The following is a 15,830-nucleotide window of genomic DNA, read 5'->3' on the forward strand; positions in this document are numbered from 1 at the left end:
CTTCCATTTGGAAGGATTTCAAAATTCTGTGTTATTAAACCAAAACAGATAAACAGGTAAGAGCAATTTTGGAGCCACCAGGCTCGGTCAGCTCCGCAGCGATTGCTGAGGCTTTTCAGAGAGGAGCCTGCTGCAAATGGATGGGAGGAGACAGTTGTTATCTAGGACCTGTAAATGAGCTTATGCAGGGCAGAAGACTCCTGCTGTCCCAGACAAGGGAGGATTTCCCAGCCCACCAGGCGATGCCAAGTCCCTGCTCCAGGATAGGAATGCTTTCCTCCACCATGGCATCCCGGTGGGGCTGGCTCCCAGCTCTCACCTGCCCAGGCACATGCTCTGGCAGCTCTCTGGCATTTAAATGGGGAACTCTTCACCTGCACAGTGTCAGCTGCAAGACGTGGTGTAGGTTACAGCCACTCAGCCCACGCAGGGGTTAGGTTCTTTGCTATCGCCTGACAATGGCTGCAAATGCCAAAGTGTACCAGTCATCAGTAGCTATTCTTATCTGCACCATATCTAAGCACCCTTTCTTCAGTACCAAGTCTATTTGCCAAATAACAGGTTGTCATCCCCAAACTATTTGCGGGTTTAGGGCCAGGTCATTAAGCTTTGTTATTGGAAGAAGCTTAGAATCAAGTCTACAGTGGGGACAAAAGCGTGGGTCTATCCCCATCCCTGTATTGCTCCTCCAGAGAGGACGTTGCTCAGAATAAGGGGTAGGATGAAGCTCCTTCAGGCTCCTCGTTTGCATTTTCTGTAACACTTTGAAATACGCATTTGAACAGAGCTCGAGACCCATTGTCCTGTCTCTGTTCAGACAGGTGCTCTGGAGCAGTTGCAGATGGTCCATGTGACATCTACAGGAGATGGAGAGGCAGCCAGCAGCTGAGTTAGGCACATTTTGGTTGCCAAACCTGCTCACCACAGCCAGAACCCTGTGTGTTTTATTAGCAAAGGTGCCAAAACAGGCAGCTCCCCTCCTCTTGTCGCAGTTTGCCCATGCCTGTCCCCGTGCTGTGTCACGCCAGCACGGCTGTCCGGCCGGCTGCATGGCAAACTGGATGGGGGAGCGGAGCAGGTTGGTGTCCTGCTGGATTCCTTTCTGCTATTCTGGCTACTGTGGGGCTCCTTCAGGAGCTGAACTGGCAGGAAGCAGGGCTTCTGGAGAGGGGCGGTGAGCAGCCAGGTGAGGTCGGAGCTCAGATTTAGAATACGTCTAAACTAGAATAAGCAACGGAGAGTAAAAGTAACAGACAACCAGGATCCCTCAGCAGTCCCAGACTATTTGTTGTTTTCAAAGAGCTGCTCCCTTAGAAAGCTCCTTTTGAAGTAATTTGACATGCCATTTCCAGCTCCTCTATGATCTAACTCGGTTATTTCCCCTTTATCTGCCTCCGAATGCACCTGAGCATCTCTATAAGCCTGCCTGCCTGCCAGCACCTCCTCCCATGTAAAGGGACCTGCATTAGTGTGGGATTTAAACTTAATGCCCGAGAAGCTTATGAACTCTCCTATTTGAGCTTCTTGAGGACTTCACACTGCATTTTTTTCTCATAAAAATAGCATGTGCCTGAGTTTGAAGGATCGGTCAGCTGTAGATCCCTCAAATGGAAAATCCCTCTTGTCGGCATGAGATAGAGGATAAGGGATTCATTCCTGTCCCCAGTGAAATCAACGTGAGCTTTGCTATTGAGACAGGTCAAATGTCAGTCTCAGTTGTTCGCTCTTCCCCAGGATTTTATCCTTTGTGCTCTCACTATCAATGAATCTCTCTTCCTGTCTCCTTCCCACAAGCTCTCATCCATCCTGATTTGAAGTCACCTCCATTAAGTGGTTGTAACGCTAGCTCTTTGCTTTACTTGCAGAGAGGACACTCCATAAATCTAACATTAGTCATGGCATCTGGCGAGAGCTACCAAGGATAGGCTGCTTTGACTCAGAGGTTATCTAACCGTATCGGCCCCTGCGTTTGCCTTTCCTCTAAGGAAGCCAAGGCTCCCTGGCAGGATCTAGGGCTCATTTCATGTGAGCTGATGCAGCCCTGCAGCCTGCTCGGGGCTGGGGCCCACGTGGCCATGTCCCTCTCCATCCCCTCTGCCTGCTCTCAGCAGCACGAGCTCCTACAAGCACCTGCAGCCCCTCGTGTGCTTTGCTTGTTTCGCTGCCTGTGCGTGTTTGCTGTGCCTGGGGATCGTGGGGCTGCGGGCATGGGGCTTCCCAGATAGCCTGCAGCGGGTGAGGCAGCAAAAGTGCCACGAGTCAGGAATAAAGCAGCTCAGCTGGCACGTCCATGTGCCACGTTCAGGCTAGCTGCAGCCATTTACTTACTCAGGTTGTAAAAAGCAAAATGGGCTTTTGTGGATGGCTCTGATCCCTCTGCAGGGGAGAGGCTGGGAATGGGATGGGAGAGAAAAGCAGGACGCTGGGGCTGCATGGGCATGGGTGCACGAAAGCAGCAGCTCTCCATCAGTTATGTGACTGTGTCTGTTTTAAAATGCCCTTGCTCAGAAGTGAACAAGCAAGGAGGCAGCAAGAGGGGTAGGGTCTGATCTTTGCTCAGGGATGTGTCAGAACAGCATATTGTGTTGTTTTATAGCTGCTGAGGAAAGAGAAGATGGAGTAGGGAACGTAAAATGACAGCAAGTGAGTAGACATGGTATTTGCCTGATGTATTTTGCTAGTAATTAGTATAACACCAATTAAACATAAGTCAACTTTTTTTTTTCCCTTCAGTGGTATAAGTTATTGCTTGAAAATATGCCAGCTAAAACCAAGATATTAAACTTTGAGGGATATGGAGATCTCTGTTCCTTGAGGATCTCTAGATGAAATTACCCAGACAACAGGGATCTTGACAAAAGCAAGACTTATTATTATCTAGAAGGAAAATGAATAAAAGCAAAAGAAATTGTGTATTCCACGTCTAGCGTCTTGCTGCTCATTACACACACACAGGAAGGGGCACCCACAGAGATGCAGATACATCAGTGAGTGAAAGCAAATATCTCACTTTCCTGAAGACAAAGCTGCTTTGCCAGCATTGTTCCCCCCATTGTTTCCTTCAGCCTTGCCCGCCTTTGGGCTCTTCTCCACGGCATTTCTGCAGGCAAGCCCTGCTGCCCACACGCATTTTGCTTTTTTGTTCTCCCAGCCCTGTTTTCCCTCTTTGCTAATCCACATCATGAGACTCAGGACAGTTTGCCTCTCGGTCACTTGGCACATAAACCTCCTTAATGATGATTAATAGCTTCTTCCTGAGGGTCAATTGCTGATCTTAGACATCTCCAATCGCAGATGCTTTTGAGCTCTCTACCTGGCCAGGTCAGGGCTGCTCTTTCCAGCAGGTTTGCTGCTGCTTTGCTCAATGTTACACACTGATTTTTTTACTGAACTGTAAGAGCTGCTGCTATTATCTTCTCAGTTTTGAAAAATAACCTGAACAAATCTTGCCCTTGGACCCATTCGGGAAGTTCTCATCTATCTCTGGTGGACCATGAAATCAAAATCTCCTCCTGATAGTCTTGCTGTTCCCTTGTGCCGTGTGTGCCGTGCATTGGGGGTGATGGAGCTGGCAAATCCCTTCAGCCAGCGTGCCTCAAGTGTGAGATGAGGCTGTGTCCCTCATGCCTTGCCAGGTGTAATCCTTGCTCCTTCGTTAAGCATGTGTTATTCATTCAGTGCCTGGCAGCCCTCCTTACAGGGGTGCAGGCTTTGTGGTGTCCGACCCGCAGCCAGCAAGCTGCAGCACCCAGGGGTGGAGGGGCTGGCATTTTCCCTCAGAGAGGAGATACTCCCATTGCCCTTCCCATTCCCACCCTGTCATGAGGCTGCCTTTCTGCCATGCTAACAGCAAGCAGTTTTCATCAGCATGAGATGAAGGCTGATAATTTATTTTTTTTTCCAAACAAACCGCAGTCTGCTCTTTTCCCCATTCCCAAACCTTCCATTTTCAGAGATGAGCTGATGTCCTCCCGTGCTTGGGCTCACCTTTAGCAAGCTGCAGTGGCGTTGACGCCTCCTCTTTTTCCAGGAGATGAGATCTCCCCAGTCACGGCCATCAGCTGCAAAGCTCCCCGTGCCTCCGTGGGGAATCATGCCAGCATGATGGCAAGCCATTTAATTCAGAGTCGTTAACCACCTGGGCTGATTCCTTGGCAGGAATTTTGGCTGCACTGCGGGAGGATTTGGCCAGTGTGCGCGCTGCTTCTGCCGTGTGCCAGCCACAAAAATCTTTACCATTTACCATCCGCTGCGGACTTCCAACCTGTGAGCGTGTGGCTGTTGGGGGGCGAAGGACGTGTGTTTTCAGCTGGCCTTGGTGCCTGGTTCGTGCTCTCCCCTGTGGGCTGCTCCTCACCTTCCAGCATCCAGCAGCCTGACACTCTCATTGTGTGCCGGGGTGTTCCTCCTGGTTTCCTGGCTGTGTTTTCAGAGAGGGCTATCTGCTTGCGGTGGAGCACACCCTACCCAATCCTCTCCTCATTCCAAACCCTTTCTCATTTTCTCTATGATAGCCCCCAGCCAAAGCCGTGTGCAGGGTCTCAGCTTCAGGGTGATCTCTCCGCCTTAATGCTCACCCAAACTGGTGCGTGCTGTATTTTACCTGCATTAGACTCTCAGGGTGGATGTGGTGCTGGGTGCCCACACCCCATGGTGCCCAAGAGCATCAGCCCGGGTCTGGTGCCCATCTCCTGGCCCTTCCAATGCCCGCTGCTCACCTCTGGAGCCCTGCGAGGACCTGTCCTCTGCTTCTCTCCTTCCTTGGGGTCTGCAATACGGTGCAAGCAACAAGCTGGTTGCTACAGGCAGACTGCAAAAAAGGTGAAACAACAGGAGCCTGTGCTCTCTTTGCTCTTAAGCATCCCAGGAAAAATCCTGGAAAGGAAACAAAGCACCAGCACACAAATCCAAACTGCTGATTCCTCTCCAAGCTTCCTTGGGGCTTAGGCTTGAGCCCCTTCCAGGGGCGGCTTCTCCTCCTCCCCCTGCTCTGTATCTCCCCCGTGTGCTCTGGGGTTCCTTTGTCTGCAGCCCCCCCAGCTGAGGCCAGCCCTTTTCATAAAGTTGTGATTTCTTTTGTCACTTAAACACCTATGTGACTTCAAAGGCCTTGAGCAGCTCTTTGCTGCACGGCTCCCGGCCCCCCTGCAAGAACAATTTCCCCTGATTCATTGTCCTGCTAGTGAAAGATTATTAAATTGTTGATGGAGCTTAACAATGGTTTTGTTCAAAGGCAGACACACGTATGCCAGTTCTTTTCTCCTTGACACAAGAGCCGCAATACAAGCGTACAATGAAAGGCAGCCACCGAGGAGCAAGCGCTGAGCGCTCGTAAAGCCGGTGCGGTGTCCCACGTCCTGGTGCACCTCGCGGTCACCTCCCAGGCTGGCACGCAGCTGCCCAACACCAGCCTCTAGGTGAGGTCCAAAACCCGCTGCAAAAAGACTTTTTTTTTTCCTCCCTACGTTAATTCTTGCTCATACACTCGGGGTTGGGAGGGCCGAGGAGCCACGGTTGCCCCCTTCCTCTCCTTGGAGTGTGCCAAGCGTGTGCCCGCGTCTCCCCTCGCAACCTGCGGTGGGGATCATTATATAGACCGCGCAGCCCCGGGCTGCCTGACATTTTGCATTATACAGACTTATTTTCAATTGCTTATCACTTCAGCAGATTTCCAACACTAAAGCTTAAATTTTCCATGCTGGGTTTCCCTCAGGTTGATTTCTTTTTCTTTCTTTCTTAAGTTTTAGCTAAGGCATTCCAGCTGTTTTCTGAGAACAAGACATGCTGTCTCAGCCGTGCTAACAAACTGGTTATAAAAATTTCCTTTCAAGACACATTAGCTTAACTATGCTTTGGAAGAGAGGTGTGGAATTTGGCACAGAAGCTGTCAGCATCGGCTGGGGGTTGTTTACCCCAAAAGGCTGAGGTTTGCACCGAAGGGATGCCAGCATGCATCCCCCGCATGTAGCTGCGCCCACATGCCCTGGTGCAGCCTTCAAGCAGCATCGTTCTGCAGGGTCCCAGCTCCGTGGACATCCCTCCTGGGGCAAGCCCAGTCCCCAGCACTTGGGGGGGGGGTCCCAGTTTTTTTGGGGGGGGCTGGTGCTGCATGGCATGGGCTGCTCCTAGTCTGGAATGGGGCTGAGAGCAGCTTGCCCAAAGGGAGCCACCCCTCTGTCGGCTTCTCCCTTTTTTTTGGCATTCCCAGGGCACATTCCCTGCCCTTCTCCCGCTTCCCACCGAGGCTGCCACAAGCTCCAGTGCCCTCCCTGATGAGCTGCTGCCAGGAAGGGAAGCACGGCCGCAGCTTTAATTAAATGATAAGGGCAGAGCCCCGGAAGTGGGGAGATAAGTGCAGCGGTGTCTGCCACCGCACTTGCCTGGGCTCCTTCTAATTAGCAAGCAGAAGCTCCGACAAGGAGAGTTAACCCTTAGAGGGAGGCTGGCTGCAGTGGCAGGAGAGTACCAAGGCTGCTCCCAGGGACGGGGTACCAGGGGAGCTGGGGGGGGACCCCTGTGTGTCCCCCACTCCGTGCCACGGCAGCAGGATTAGACCTCCGCCTTTCACAGGCAAGGTAAAGCTCTGGGATTAGCTGGCCAGGTTCCTTCCGTCTGAAGCATTTGCTGCTTTAACACATCCTGTGCCTTGAGGGTGGCGTGGGGCCACCGTGCTGCTGTGCTTGTCCCCTCTTGGGGACAGTGTCAGGGGTGCGGGGCAGGATCCTACTGCAAGAGCTTGGGGAGAGGTCTCCAGGTGCTCTGGGAGGGGAGGAAGAAGATGGGGTAAGAGGACTGCTGTATGTGGGGAGATGTCAGCAACCCATAACAATAATAAGGACCAGGAGCTCTCCAGGGCCTGGTGCCACAATGACAGACCTCTGCTCTGCTGCTGTTCACCCAGACACAGGGGTGCAGAGTGCATTGCTTCAGAGGGCCACCAAAGGGCTCCTCGGCTGTAGGGTGGCAGGTATCTGGAGCTCTTGGTGGCCTGGCTCCTTCTGGTCACCTCGTCCCATCGGCTGGAGACCCTGGACCATGCTTCCTGGTGTCCCCAGAGAGCCCTGGTGGGACAGGGGGACAGGTCAGCCCCACGGACACAGGCTGGGGAGCGTCTGGGAGGAATCCTGTGCACAGGAGGTGTTGGCAAAGGCGAGGTGGGAATGTGCACGCAGCAATTGTGTGTCGGTATTTGGGCAGCAGGAATGCGCATACGAGGCATGCATGAGCTGACAGCCCCTGGGGACGGCAGGTGTTGTTCCTCTGCAGATTTACATAACCATCATTAGCTCCAGCAAGAGAGGACGTAAAAGGCAGAAGGGGAAGAGTGGCCGAGGAACCAGCTGGAAGCTCCTTGTCCAACCTCTGTGTGCTCCAGGAGGTGTCACAGGGGTTGGTGCTCCCCTGGTTACTGGGGGGGGTGAACGATGAGACCAGGAAGGTGATTTGGGTACGGCACGGTTTGGTTTGGTTACTGCGTGGCAGCCTGGCCCTCTGGGTGGTCTTTTGTTAAAGGTCTGTTGTTTGCAGGAGTCGTGAGCAGTTCTTGGCTGTCCAGAGCACAGTGTTTGGGCGTTATAGGCAGCGGGGTTTCATCTCAGAGGGAGACTGGCCGCTGTGTTTTGTAGAGCACAGGTGAGGAGGGGTGCCCAGCAATGCCCATTATTATCTTTACATTGCTTGAAATTTTGGCAAACTTGAATGACAAGGAAATGGTTTTTCATGGTGGATGTCTGTGGCTTCCCAAGTATTTTGAAAAGAGATGTTGAAACCTGCCCAGATATCTCGCTTCCAAAAGGAGATAGGAAAGGAAATGGCTGGGTTTACTCCATAGTAAAAGAATCCCGCTGCCCCCCAAGCCCCAAGCTTTGAAGATGCAATTTGCTGTGATTTCCTGACCCTTTCATTGTGCCTTCTCCGGTTTCCTGCAGCCCGTGGGGTGGAGTCTCGCTGGCAAAGGCTCTTCCCCCTCCCCAAAAAGCCCAGTTCATCTCCCAGGTTTTCCTGTCCTCTCCCCTGCAGCCCCAAAGGACCCCAGGGAAAATGTTTTCCACCAGACAGTGGCTCTGGTCTGCCTCACGAAGCAGACTTTCAAGAAGTGAATTAAGACTGCAGGGACAATCCTAATTTTGGCATTTCCTAACCTTTGAACCCCTGAATCCTATTAAGGTAGTTCTTAATGTAATTATTCTGTAATTTAATGTAATAATTCTGCTTTTTATAGCCCAGAGAAGGTTGAAGCCCCATGGTGCCAGGGCAGGAGATCATCCAGCCAGCACCACAAGTGCAGAATCTGTTAGAGGGGATGCGATTTGCTTCCCTGAGTCTTGCAGGGATTGCAGTGAAGATGGGGGGCAAGTGATTTTGGAGAGATTCCTCTGAGCCTCAGGAGCATGGGCAGGACCCAGAGCCTTCAGTCTGGATGCTCTCGGTGCCAGCGGTGCGACCCGCATCCCGTTGCCACGGCGATGGCTGCAGGATGCTGGTGTGTCACAGCCACCCGCGGGCTGCAGGTGCAGCAGTGGCAGGGATGTGGTCCCTCCAGCCCCAGCAGCAAGGGAAGGAGGTGGAAGATGTCCCCTGGGAGCCTGGGCTCAGGCCCTCGCTGCTGAGGCCTGTGACAAAGCGTTTTAGCGTTACGCTACCTGTGCCGGTGATGCTGAGGCTGGTGGGTGCATCTGTCCCCATTAATTACACACTGGTTCTGCTGCGATACCCTTGGCAGGATCTGGGAAGTCGTTTGCTTCGGTGCTGCAGTTAGTATATGCTGCTGTAATATACTCCAGGGGCCATGGTTTGATCCGTGTGTGCATCTGGGGGCTGACAGGCCATTAACTTTGGAGCGAGCTGTCTGCACTGGTGTTTAGACACCATTGTTCAGCGTTAGGGGAGCGCTGCTCGCTGCTGCAGGGTCTGGGGGAGAAGGCTGCGTGCGCTATATCTGTTGACTTTGGTGCCCAGGAGAGATCCATCTGTGTGCTGGCATCAGAGCTGGATCTTTCTCGGTATTTATTGCGAGCGCTGGTGATGCTCACCGTGGCCCAAGAGCTGTAGGTGTGGCGTGGAGCTGCAGTAACCGCCTTGATGGGCACTGTAGGGTCGCTCCCAGACACCGGCAGCCATCTGTCTGCGTGCTGTCACGACGGTGTTAAGTTTGGAAAGCCATCTGCCTGGGTGTTGTCGTGCTAGAATTGGTCCCCGAAGCCGTCTGCCTGGGTGTTGTAGTGCGAGGAGTGGTCCTGCAAACCGTCTGCCCGGGTGTTGTGGGGATGGCATGAGCTCATTCTAGGAAAAATAGGGACTGACGTGGACGGCGGGGAGCGCGCCGCTTGTGTGCTCAGCTTCTGATATTTCTCTGCTCATTGATCTCTGGAGCATCGCTGTGGAAATGGGCATCGGTCCAGCCGCCTTCCCCAAGGCCTGGAAAGAGAAATTGGTGTCACGCTGGTGCTGCGCTGGAGGAAGAGGGCTTGTGCTGGTGGCTACGTGCAGTGTGGGAATCGGGGACCAGAGGGGGCTGCAGGAGGTGATGCTCAGGCCCCCCCCGTGTCCAGAAGGTGGGCATCCACTTGCTGTGCCCACCTCGTCTGGGGGCCTTGAAGGGGAGGACCTGGAGTCAGGGCTCTGCAAAGCAACGCAGGGCTCCGCAGCCATCTGCAGCATGGCTCTCCCCTCCCAAAAGCTCTCTGAAGGGGAGGGGGCACTGAGGCAGAGCCCCTGAGCTCCTGTGCACCAAAGAAAGCTCACGACAAGTCAGGGGATGGGCTGTTGAGCATCTCCTGCTGCCAGCAGTGTAGGAGAAAGGCACGGAGAAGGGTGCATCGAGGGGAGGGATGGTGCAGGGGACACATCCACGCAGCACTGGGGCATGAAGACATGGAAAGCACTGGGGTTGCAGCATATAAAACCAGGATTTTGGGGCGTGCTACCCAACCGGCTGCACTGTGAGGAAGCAGCCCATGCAGCAGTGGTGCCTGGAGCAAGCGGCACCGCAGGGGAGAGGTATCTGGAGGGAACAGCGCTGTGAAACATGGCACCTGGGGGACGTGGTGGCACCGCAGGGGACCGGTACCTGTAGGCATCAGCGCCATGGGGGAACGATGCTCGCCAAGAGTGGTGCGGAGGGGGAACAGCACCTGTAGGGGGGAACGCGGCAGGGGAGAGCTGCCTGGAGGTAGGTGCTTGTAGGGGAGTGGTGCCTGGGGAGAGCAGGAGAAAGGTACCTGGCAGCGGGAGCGCACAGGGGAATGGGGCCTGCTGGGGAGAGCCTGCGGGTGCTGGTGCCTGTAGGTGCGAGAGCTTTGGGGGTGGGACATGGATGGTGCAGGAATGGCCCCAGTGAGCTAGGATGGAGCTGGGGAAGGGCACCCATGTGAGGGAGGTGTGCTGGAGAGAGCAACACCAGGGAGGAGCCGTTCCCATGGCAGGGACACGGGCAGGGAGGACAGTGCTGCTGGGACAGGGTGCCATGGAAGGTCACCACCATAAGGGACGTCCCAGCAATGCTCTGCAGAGCCCTGAGGGCTCGGTGCAGGAGGAGTGGTGTTGCCAGGTGTCCACACCAGGGAGTGGAGGTGATGAAGCAGCCTGTGCTAGGAACAGTGTCCTGCCTCGGCCAAAAGCCAGCAGTTTGAACAGCAAGTCCTGGCTTCCCCATCCCAGGTGGGATGGCCTGGGAGAGGAGCAGTGCTGCTGGGCTCTGAGCAGGGGGGCTGGATGAAGTTAGGGTCTGATGTTCTCCATGCCATCAGGGAGGGAAGACAAGTCTTTCCGATCTAACGCTTCAGGAACGCATCCTGCTGTGCCTCCCAGCTGCTCTCCCAATCTCCCCATAGCCCTGAGCCTCCCCACTCCCTCCTCGCATGCTGTGCTTCCCTCTTCCCCCTCCTGCGCTTCTCTGCATCCTCTGCTGTGCCCTGCTGTCTCACACCCCCAGTCCCATGTTCCTCCTTCCCAGAGCTCCTCTGCAAACCCTCGCCCCCAAATACCTGTCCTCGTGTGCTGCAGCATCCCTGCTCCCCCAGCCCTGAGCACCATGCTTATGGTACTGATGATGTCTGACACGAGTGGAGGAACCAAACCAGGGTGTGCACGTTGGAGATGGTGGCAAAAAGCTGTGGTCCGGGCTGGCTCTCAGCCTGTGCTTGAAGATACCTGGCTTGTAGTGGGCGAGGGAGCCCCAGCCCATCTACTGCAGGAGATGGAAGTGCCTGCTGAGTGATGCTGCCTGCTTTTGTCTTCCGTCTAATGGCACTCAAGTGCACTGTTGAAATCTCCCACGAAGAGCAATAACACTACTAGAAGGAGCCCTTGCAAGTGGGATATAGAGAGATAATTAGCAGCAGCACCAATATGTGCCTCTAAGGAGACGGCCCGGCACAAGACTCCTTCCCAAAGAGCAGAGGTGCCCTGGATGCCGGGAGAAGAGGGGGGAGAACAGGGCTGCTGCTCAGGGAACTTCCCCTCCTCCAGCCAGGGCCAGACCCAGCCCATCTCTGAATGCATGTCCCATAAAGCCCCCTTTTCATCTGAAAAGTTCAAAGGGATGCGACTTTTACTGCCCCGGCTCATTCCTATGCAATGAGGCCGAGCAGCCCCCAGGCAACTGGAGAGAGCCAAGCAATAGAAAGGGGGGAGCCAGCGGGCTGCAGATGCCCAAACAACCACGCATCCCTCGGGGCAGGGACGTTCAGCCTTCTGGCATGGGGATGCTGATAACAGGATGGGCTGACCCCTCTGGCCTGCAGTGAACAGGCAAAGCTCTGGGAAACGCAGCGTCTTCATTGACCTCGCACCCAGAATCGGCCCTTTGTGGGCAGGATTCCCACCAGCTTACCCCCAAAGATTTGTGCTTGCCTGTGGTGGCACATTGAACTCCAGCCCACCGGCATGTGCTGAGAATTAGGCCGTGGGGTCGTGTTTGCTGTAAATTGGGGCTATTCAGGAATTGCACCCTGCCCCGTTCCCGGGCTCTGGAAGTGGAGCTGGTTGTGCTCGCGGCACATAATGCGCTCCTTTAGCGGAGAGCGCGGTGCCAGCATCTCACTGCAAGAGACAACGCTGGAAAACGGCTTTCGTGCCAGAAACAGACAATGGGAAAAGCAGAATAAAAGACCCTGAACACCGAGTTCCTGCTTGACCCTGCGATTTCTCAGCTGCTATTGGCGCAAGGAAATCTCCACAGCTTTGTTCCCTGGAGAGGTGGCTTTATTTCAGCCCTGCCGGCACCCTCAGCAGAGCACCTTCCCTTGGAGCAGGAACTGGGGGCACCCAGGACTCCCCATTGTGTGAATGAGCAGCACCGAGGCTTTCTGGATGTGGAAATGATGACAAGCTGTCCAAATTTTGCATTGGGAAAGGAGATGACAGGAGACGGAGATGTTGCCTCTTGAACAGAAGTGAAAGGCAACACAACATGGCCATAGGTTGACCAACCAGCGGCCACCAGAGCATCCTGTTAGTCCCAGGAGGTGAAAACTGAGGTGCCCCACCTCTGGCTTTGAGTATTTCTCTCTACCCATGGCTTAGAAAAATAGATGAGGCAACTCTGCATGCTCTCAGGGTAGGACAGTTTGTCCATGGCTCTGAGAATGATCCTAAAGCCCTGAGCTGGCAAGCTGAGCTCTCACAGTGGCCTTTTGGGTCACTTTGGTCCCCGTGATGCTTGGTCCCCTGCTGTTGCACCCTGCAGCATGAGCATGGCTGTCCCCTGCGTGCGGGTTCCTCTCCGTGTGCCCACCCGAGCACCCACAGAAGCACATCCAGTTGGGTCGTAGCCATGTGCCTGTGCGCACATCTGCCTGCAGGGCTTGGGCCACCACGAGCTGGGTGGCCACAGGCTCTGTGAGCCCTGCAAGGGCCAGCTGGGAGGCTAGGATGAGGCTGGAGAAACCAGTGAGAGCTTGGCAGCGGTGGCCAAGCAGCCTGAAGGAGGCTGGAGCGGGGCCAGGAGAGGCCAAGGGACTCCTTGGAGGCAGTGGGTACCGAGAGGACGTTTTGGGGCTTGGTGCAATGCGACGGGGAGGGCTGGTGGAGGCTGGGGCTGTGCACTGATGTGACCCTCTCGTCCTTTTTCTGCTCCTCATTAGAGTCCCCCGAGCGGAGCAGGCTGTGAAGGGGGTCTGCACGGAGGTATGTCCTTGTGGCGTCTGCCAGGATATCGCAGCTAACACGTGCGCCAGCGGACGGGAGAATTTGGGATGCAGTGTGGGTTGTTTTAGGGCAAGATATGTTCCCACACACTGCTTCTCTGCTAACTGTGTCCCCTCGTCCATACCTGTCCCTTCAGCTCTCACTTTTGACCCTTTCCAACTGTTCCCAGCATCATATGGAGCCTTCTCCTGCAGCGACCTCATTGCAATCACGGTGGTGCCTGTGTGTGAAAGCTGTGCAGGGTGACTTGGGGACACACATGTCCTCGAGCCCCAGGCTGGTGGCAGGAGGGACGTGCTGCAGGGACAGAGCCTCAGCACGCTGCAAAGGGCTCTGGTTTGCCTCCTACCAGGGCCGGGGGTCCTGAGCAGCCTGCCCTTCTGTCCTAGCATCGGCACCAGCCTTGAGCCACCAGCAGGCGCCCGTGGCAGTGAGGTGTCCCGGTGGTGGCAGGGGGCTGTGTGGTGCCCTGAGGGAGCTGATGGCAAGGGATGGCTTTTGTCTGGGATGGCTCCTGAAGGTTTGCTCACCTTTGCCTGGAAATGCCATGCTGCAGCCTCTGCAGACCTGTGATGGGCACTCCCTGTGGCCAGGACATGTGGCCAGGGCACAGCAAGGCCTCGAAATACCTGGGATGGAGAGTGGCCAGTGCCTGAGGACACCAGCCCACGACGTGGTGCAGCTGGTGGCCACTCTCCAGCAGCCAGGGAGCTATGATGCCCTCAAATATCCAGCGCTCTCACGGGCCAGTGTTTGACACAGAGAAGTTTGGACACACCTGGGGCAGGGATTCACAGGTATCAGAAATGTCCAACCACTCTAGGGTGGCTGTGGGCTCTCCCAGGTGTGCTTCGTCATGTTCTCAGACTCTGGGAGACCAGGAGAGGTCTGAGGACCTCTATCTGGTTTCGGAGAGGAACCTCCAGTTGGTACTTGGGATGGCTGGGTGGCAAGCAGGGCAGGATGGCCCATGGCTGGTGCTCAGGAGACCTGGCTGTACCTGAGGGCAGTGAAAAGCCTGGCTGCATTTGGGACATGGACTGTCCCATGGATTTGGGACAGGACTGAGGACTCCTGTCCATGCATGACGAAGCTTTTGGGGTGTCCAAGGGTGCTGGACCAGGGGGGTACCTGTGTCCTAGGGTGGGCGCAGGGAGCTCTGCCTTGCCGTTGTCCCACCAGCACCCACTGCAGGGGTTTATTGTCCACGGGGAGCTGGGCTGAGCTTGGCAGGAGGCACCGGCTGCCAGGAGCCTTGGGCTCCCCACCCAGCCCTGCCTCCATTCCCTGGGTGGCCGTGGGTCCTTCCATCCCCGTCCCCCTGCTGTGGGAGGGCAGAGGCCTCCCAGCCCTGCTCCTCCTCCCAAGGGGTCGCGGGGTCCCTCTCTGGCCTGGGAACCCGGCCCTCTTGGTCACCCCATGGGTGCTGGGGGGACCTCCAGCCTCACCCCGCCAACCTGGCGGGTCCCGGCCATGCCTAATGATGCTCTCCCTTGCTTCTTGCAGATCTCCGGCCTCTGCCCGATGTAGCCATGACTGGGACCTGTACCCGGGAGTGCACAGAGTTCGGCCACTCCGACACCTGCTGGATGCCCGGCCAATCCTCCCCCAGCCGCAGGCCCAAGAACGCCCTCAAACTCTCCACTTTTGTGCCTTACCAAGACAGAGGGAGTCAAGAGCAAGTCGGGAATGGCAGCCCCAGACTCTCAGAAGAGCGCAGCACCAAAATGGCCAACCTCCGCCTGCTCCCCACGTACAGTGCCTTCTCCAATAGTAGCCATGAGCCCTGCAAGGACTCTCCCATGGAGGAAATTCCTCTCACCCAGACCTCGGACTTCCAGCCAGCCACCACCCCCTCATCCCAGACCAACAAGAGGGAGATATACCTGTGAGGCTGGCCCGAGGGGCCGGGAGCAGACGTGCTTCTGAGGCCAGCGTCCAGAGGAACATTTGAAACTTCGATGCTTTACGGGCTCCTGCGGCCGGGTCTCCTCCGGGTGGTGGTTGAGGTGCCCAGGGGCTGTGAGGACAGCAGGGCAGGGCAAGGCAGGGATGGAAGGAGCGCCTTTATAACCCATTTTCCGGGGCGGGTGGGAGGGGTGAAGGCATCCAAAACCCGATTTCTGAGCACTTGCGGGTGCATGCCTCTGAACTGCGTGGTCGGGGAGGGCTGGGCAGGCTCCTGGTGCGGAGGGCACGGCCGGGGAGAAGGGCTGACGTACCAAAGGTCCGCGCAGAGCTGGTGGAGTTCCTGGGGCATAGGACGAGGGGTGTCCCCGCGCACAGGGAGCGAGCTGCCCGGCTCTTTGCTGTAGACTCCTGTAAATACGAACCTTAGGAATGACATTCAAGTCCTGCCTGATCGAAACTTTTTATTGTCCTTGAAACAAAAGACATTTAAACGAACACACACACACACACACAATCCCAATCCACAGGGAGCAAGTTCCAGCTTTGAATGGTTTGCTGCGTGGAAGAGCCCGCGGGAGCGCAGCGTCCGGCCCACACTCATGTTCTATATTGTAAATAGAGATGTGACCAGTCCCTGAAACGGCAGCTGGGGAGCTGGAGGAGAGGGGCAGCCCTAGCCGGACTGTAGGGACTTGACTATTTTTCAGCCTGGATCTCTTTCGGAACGTTGTCACTGTGCCCACAAGCTGCAGGGTCCCTAGGGACTGCCC

General features: G+C 55.6%; 1 protein-coding gene across 4 annotated transcripts in view; it reads left to right on the plus strand.

Moving 5' to 3' along the window:
- Positions 1-15,500, plus strand: part of PCDH1 (protocadherin 1) — a 44,387-nt gene extending 28,887 nt beyond the window's left edge. Inside the window, exons 5-6 of one of the 4 annotated variants that reach the window (XM_084535888.1) lie at positions 13,086-13,128; positions 14,656-14,792. In XM_084535888.1, coding sequence (XP_084392014.1) covers positions 13,086-13,111 — 26 coding nt within the window. In that variant the 3' untranslated portion in view covers positions 13,112-13,128; positions 14,656-14,792. Of the gene's footprint in view, positions 1-817; positions 1,107-1,865; positions 2,921-13,085; positions 13,129-14,655 lie in introns of those variants that run through there. The other 3 variants (XM_084535881.1, XM_084535885.1, XM_084535886.1) reach the window with 3 other exon arrangements.
- The last annotated feature ends 330 nt before the right edge of the window (positions 15,501-15,830 follow it).

The sequence above is a fragment of the Aythya ferina genome (assembly GCF_964211825.1).
Source record: "Aythya ferina genome assembly, chromosome: 14".
In the NCBI taxonomy this organism is placed as follows: Eukaryota; Metazoa; Chordata; class Aves; order Anseriformes; family Anatidae; genus Aythya; species Aythya ferina.